This window comes from Priapulus caudatus, unplaced genomic scaffold, assembly GCF_000485595.1.
Source record: "Priapulus caudatus unplaced genomic scaffold, Priapulus_caudatus-5.0.1 Scaffold1501, whole genome shotgun sequence".
Taxonomy (NCBI): Eukaryota; Metazoa; Priapulida; class Priapulimorpha; order Priapulimorphida; family Priapulidae; genus Priapulus; species Priapulus caudatus.
Window position 1 is genome coordinate 10284 of NW_014578562.1, and position 6233 is coordinate 16516.

Sequence of the window (6233 nt, forward strand, 5' to 3'; positions counted from 1 at the left end):
AATGACGCCAGAGCTGTATCTTTATTACTGTACTACCGGTAATTCACTTCCGCGCGCATATATTTGCTATATTGACTAATCGTGCGTCAATAAACTCAATATTCACAAAGAGTATATGAATTCAAGCCGGTACGGGAGATCATTTGCATAATATATTCTAGATTACTTAGCTGTCTTAGCTATGTCTCAGCTATACTCTCTGTGAATATTGAGTTTATTGACGCGCGATTAGTCAATATATTAGCAAATATATGCGTACCGTAATCTCCCGTACCGGCCTGAATATAGACAAACCCGTTTCAATTGCTTGAAATTGTTGGGTGTTGCTATCCCCCGGGCGTGGAGGGAGGTCACGTGATAACGTTGACGATGACGTTCAAAGCGTTAACCCTAACGGTAACCCTCACTCCAACACCGCCAACACTAACCCTCACACAAAAAATATATATATCGCCGCGCTATATATAGGCATTGTGATCCACAAAAATTAATCTATGGTGTGGGGACAGATATCATGATGCAAAAACCTTAACCTTAACCCTAATCCTAACCCTAACCCTAACCCTAACCCAAATCCTAACCCTAACCCTAACCCTAATCCTAACCCTAACCCTAACCCTAACCCTGACCCTAACCCTAATCCTAACACTATCCCAACACTAGTGCTGCCACGTTGCGGTCACCTCCCTCCACGCCCGGGGGATAGCATTACCCAGAATGGGTGAACACATAGACTCACAGTCGTGACAGATTCTACACAATGTATACTTTATTATAATACTTTTATTTTACTATTATTATAATACTTTACAATAATTACAATTATGATAATAATATGATATAATATCTTTCATTATAGTATTACTTAAATGCTAAAATCGTAATCTTAGCAATACCTACAAATATTTATTACCATTTATGTAAAATTGATAATATTCCAATGTACATCTAGTATGCAGGAAGTGTAACTGCCATGGCAAGATCGCAGTTTGTGATGGCAATGTTGAAGATAAGGCAGGTATCGTTTTTTTGTGTCTGCGCCTAACGCGTTTTTAACCGTTGTTAAATAAGATTTTCACTTACACACATACTAATTGTATAATTAAATATACATGCCAATAAAACTATATCTATAACTACATTATATTAGATCACCGAAAATACGACCCGGTTATGTCAATTGTATACAGCAGATGGTGCGTAACTATATCTGTGTCTACGGAATCTTCACAACTCTTTCCTGGTATACGGACCATCGAAATCCAACAGAATAAATGACTGTAACTTCAAAAAACAAGGAGGCAAATCAGTGCACGTATTTTGATCACTAGTCTTACTGAGTGGTCAACATTTCGAGCCTGTTTCTTTATATCGTCATCACTTTGCTTGTAATCACACCATTCTACTACTTCACGGTCACTGCTGAGATCCGTAATATCATCATTTTATTCTTGAAATTGGTAACACGTCTGGGTTCCACCTGTTCGCCGATAATACAATGTTACAGCGAAGCAACAGTTATTAAACTAATTGTTGTCGCTTGAAAAACCTAATTAACTAACAGGATGGTAGAATATAAGTAATAGTTAGATTTCTATTCGCACTTGCGATACACGAGACAAACCGTTGAAAATTCTAGTTTGGATTTCTGCTGATAAGTAATAAGTAAATGATGGATATAATAAAAATAAAAATAAAAATAATTATTATTATTATCATAATAATAAGTAATATATTATATTTCCGTTCATCACATGCGAAACGTCACGTTATCCTGCAGAGCTTCGTCTTAATATTAATAACGACATTCCTACGTTCACATCGTGACGTACATTCGACGGACAACTCATTCTTAAATACGTCACATTAGTCTCTGAACACCATATATTCATTCTGACGTACAAGCACCTTCATCATTGTCTACGTAACCCTGCATAACTGGCGGCATTCAAGCGTGTAAAACTTTCACATTGACATGCGTTCTTTCATTCTAACGCGCTATTCGCACCTTTGTACGTTCTTGGCAACGCGCACGCACTACTGGTGACGTGAGCGTCTCTCATGCTAGTCGGTGCCGACGGGTCGCCGACGATGCCGACGTCGGCGGCCGCAGCACGATCGGCGCATGCGCACCGAGCGTCGTGTTTGGTGACGCAGAACAGATTGTCGCTGAGGCTTACCTGACGGTCGTGCTTGCAGCGAGCGTGTTCTGTAATATCGTCGTCGTCTGGGCGATCAACCACGCTCAAGAAACGCCACCTCTTCCGACCGAATCTCTTCATCATCGGACACGTCGCCGTCACCGATCTGGCGACGGCCGTCATCTGTCTGCCGCTTGTGCAGGCGGCAACGGCTGTCGGTCGCTGGCCGTTCAGTGCGTCAGCGTGTGCGGCGTCGGCAGCGCTCAACACGCTCCTGGTGACGGCCTCCGTGTTATGCATCATCGCTGTCAGCGTCGAGCGCTATTTCTCGATCGTGCGTCCATACTAGTACAAACTGCTCGTGACGAAACGACGCTGCGTCATCGCCGTCGTCGGCATGTGGTCGGTGTCGGCGGCGCTCGCGATCGTGCAAGTCGTCGTGCTTAACAACTGGGCGTTCTATCCGGGCCGCGCGATGTGCTTCATGGACTGGCAGACGCGAGAAGCTCCGAAGCTCGCCTTCAACATCGCTGATCTTGTGCTGTGCGTGCTGCTACTGCTCGGGCTGCTGCTCATAGTTGTTATTCTCGTCGTGCGGGCCGCTCGTCGCCACCACACGAACTCGCTGCGCCTGACGGCATCCTACGGCACCGACGGCCAAGCGGCCGACAACCGCCGCGTCATCCGCAACAATCTCAACGTTCCGAAGAGTGATTCGCCGACGATAGTGCATCGCGGGGGGTCGCGGCTGTCGCTGCCGCTCGCGTGCGCGACGTCCAAGATTTCGGCGGCCAGGTGTCGCAGCGCACCGAACAACTTCGAAGTGACGGTGACGAAGAAGGCGAAGACGATCTCGCTGCACCAGCTGAAGGCGGCGCGTATACTGCTCACGGTCGTCACCTGCTTCGTCGTCTGCTACCTGCCGCTGTTCGCGCTCAACGTGGCGACAGGCGTGCTACAGTGGCGCACCCTGCCGCCGAGACTCGACCGCGTCGCCCCCATGCTGCTCTACACGTCACGTGTCCGCCGACTCCCGTCGCCAGCTCCGGTTCGAGCGGAGTGACGACGATCTCTCCCACCGATCTCTTCCGGCGGATACAGAACGCGAAGAGCTGCCACGAGCTGACGGCGGAGACGACGTCAATGCAAGTCACCGGAAGGTCGAGAATCACGGCCGAAGACTCAGCGCATCCGGTCATCCACGTGATCACGCCCATCGCGGGCACCTCCCGCCAGATGGCGTGCTTCGACAACAACTCGTTCGCAGACAACTCGTTCGCCGACAACTCGTTCGCCGACAACTCGTTCGGGTCGGACGACTTCAAGATGAGAACGGCCGACTACGTTACGTCGGTGACGCAGAGTGACATGGCCGCGTCGGTTACTCTCGACATCCCGTCGTGTGACGTCACGAAGTGCGCCGAGGCGGACCTACGTGTCGAGAGCGCCGTGGCGTCGTCAGTGTGTGAGTCAACTTATTGCACGTGACAGTCCGTCGTCTGTCTGTCATCGTGGTACGTAGTGACGTGATAAGGATCAGACGGAGGATGATGGGGGAGGAGGGGAGCTTACCGTTCGACATTGACTTCTATTCTGTATTGGCCACCATCAACATGCTGATGATTTTGCCAACGGGAGGCGCAAGTTAAAAGGTTGAATTTATTTTTAATTTTTAAAATCTTTACTTATAAACTGCCCTGATGACATTCAGGCCGTAAGCAGAGTCTTAAAGTCATTTAGACTCTCACGTTGTGAGAAAACTAGCACGCAGTTCTGCTGATAAGAGTGAACGTATCTCCAATGATAAGTGATAACGTGAATCGAAGATATGAAATAGTATGACAGAACCTACGGACGCAACCATGTACAACATGAGTTATAAGGGCAGGTGCCGAGTGCAATAGCCTACACACGGGTGAAGGCATGTGACAGAACCTGTAAGGGCAAGGCCTTGTTACAGAACCTAGGTGCATGGGTAAAGCATCGTGACCGAACCAATACGGGTAAAGGTTTGTGACTGAAGGAATATAGGTAAAGGTACGTGACCGTACCTATAACAGTAAAGCTTTGCTACAGGTACTTGCTCTATAGCAGCGGTTCTTAACCTGGGGATCGTGACCTCCATGGGGTCGTTTGGGGTATTTCCGGAGGTCAGGAAGGGGTCATAAATGAAATAAATCTATTTAAATATATAATTATCAGGGTGCTACCAAACAATTTTCCTCACTTTCGTGACTCATAAATTTGGTTGCCCACAAGCCTAATTAAAGCACTTGCATGAATTTTTTTTTTATCGCCTGATGGCTGTGAAGCAATTTCAGCCATCCCATTGACTGAGTATTGCCAGACATGTTTTCATAAATCGGGCTGTTTTTTTTCAATTTTTGTTTCGGGGGTCACGGTACTGACCAAGATGGGGTCGTGGGGCCAAACAGGTTAAGAACCACTGCTCTAAATGTAATGTAGGTACGTGTGACAGAATCTGTACAGGTAAATATGTGATAGAATCTGTACAGGTAATTGTACACAGGAATATATAAAGGTAAAAAGGTTCTGTTAGTTATTTAGTTCTAATTAGTTAATTATTGTTGTGTTTAGCTGCTTACCATGTATGTATGTTTGTATGTATGTATGTATGTATGTATGTATGTATGTATGTATGTATGTATGTATGTATGTATGTATGTATGTATGTATGTATGTATGTATGTATGTATGTATGTATGTATGTATGTGTGTGTGTGTGTGNGCGCACCAAGCGTCGTGTTTGGAGACGCAGAACAGATTGTCGCTGAGGCTTACCTGACGGTCGTGCTTGCAACGAGCGTGCTCTGTAATATCGTCGTCGTCTGGGCGATCAACACCACGCTCAAGAAACGCCCCCTCTTCCGTCCGAATCTCTTCATCATCGGACACGTCGCCGTCACCGATCTGGCGACGGCGGTCATCTGTCTGCCGCTCGTGCAGGCGGTAACGGCCGTCGGTCGCTGGCCGTTTAGTGCGTCGGCGTGTGCGGCGTCGGCATGGCTCAACACGCTGCTGGTGACGGCATCCGTGTTATGCATCCTCGCTGTCAGCATCGAGCGCTATTTCTCGATCGTGCGTCCGCACCAGTACAAACTGCTCGTGACGAAACTACGTTGCGTCATCGCCGTTGTCGGCATGTGGTAGGTGTCGGCGGCGCTCGCGATCGTGCAGGTCGTCGTGCTCGACAACTGGGCGTTCTATCCAGGCCGCGCTATGTGCTTCATGGACTGGCAGACGAGCGCAGCGCCGAAGCTCGCCTTCAACATCGCTCATCTTGTGCTGTGCGTGCTGATACCGCTCGGGCTGCTGCTCATAGCTGATATTCTCGTCGTGCGGGCCGCTCGTCGCCACCACACGAACTCGCTGCGCTTGTCGGCGGCCTACAGCACCGACGGCCAAGCGGCCGACAACCGCCACGTCATCCGCAACAATCTCAACGTTCCGAAGAGGGATTCGCCGACGATAGTGCATCACGGGGGGTCGCGGCTATCGCTGCCGCTCGCGCGCGCGACGTCCAAGATGTCGGCGGCCAAGTGTCGCAGCGCGCCGAACAACTTCGCCGTGACGGTGACGAAGAAGGCAAAGCAGATCTCGCTGCACCAGCTGAAGGCGGCGCGTATACTGCGCAGGGTCGTCACCTGCTTTGTCGTCTGCTACCTACCGCTGTTCGCGCTCAACGTGGCGACGGCCGTGCTACAGTGGCGCACCCTGCCGCCGAGACTCGACCGCGTCGCCTCCATGCTGCTCTACATGCACTGCTTTCTCAACGCCTGCTTCTACGGTTTCACAAACCGCAACATCCAGCGCACGATTGGCGCCGCTGTGTCGCACTGGCGCAGCGGCAACCAGGTCGGTGCCGTCGTCCCGGCGCCGACGCCGACGGCGACGCCTCCCGTCACGTGTCCGCCGACTCCCGTCGCCAGCTCCGGCTCGAGCGGAGTGTCGACGATCTCTCTCACCGACCTCTTCCGGCGGATACAGAACGTGAAGGGCTGCCACGAGCCGACGGCGGAGACGACGTCAATGCAGGTCACCGGAAGATCGAGCATCACGGTCGAGAACTCA

General features: G+C 49.9%; 2 protein-coding genes across 2 annotated transcripts; both read left to right on the plus strand.

Annotated features, from left to right (window-relative positions):
* Positions 1–973: 973 nt before the first annotated feature.
* On the plus strand, positions 974–2490 carry LOC106816832 (neuropeptide FF receptor 2-like). Its single transcript, XM_014821467.1, has 2 exons — positions 974–1018; positions 2200–2490. The coding sequence occupies exons 1-2, from the start codon at positions 974–976 to the stop codon at positions 2488–2490; spliced, it is 336 nt and encodes a 111-aa protein (XP_014676953.1).
* A 48-nt stretch (positions 2491–2538) lies between these two features.
* LOC106816834 lies at positions 2539–3204 on the plus strand. The gene has a single exon (XM_014821468.1). It carries the CDS (start codon positions 2539–2541, stop codon positions 3202–3204), a length of 666 nt encoding a protein of 221 aa, XP_014676954.1.
* Positions 3205–6233: the final 3029 nt, after the last annotated feature.

What these genes read in the sequence shown, in the direction of transcription:
- LOC106816832 (XM_014821467.1), top strand. Translation starts at nt 974, where the DNA reads ATGGCAAGATCGCAGTTTGTGATGGCAATGTTGAAGATAAGGCAG. An exon ending in CAATGTTGAAGATAAGGCAG is followed by an intron (nt 1,019 to 2,199) that starts GTATCGTTTTTT and finishes TCGTGCTTGCAG; the next exon opens with CGAGCGTGTTCTGTAATATC.
- LOC106816834 (XM_014821468.1), top strand. Translation starts at nt 2,539, where the DNA reads ATGTGGTCGGTGTCGGCGGCGCTCGCGATCGTGCAAGTCGTCGTGCTT.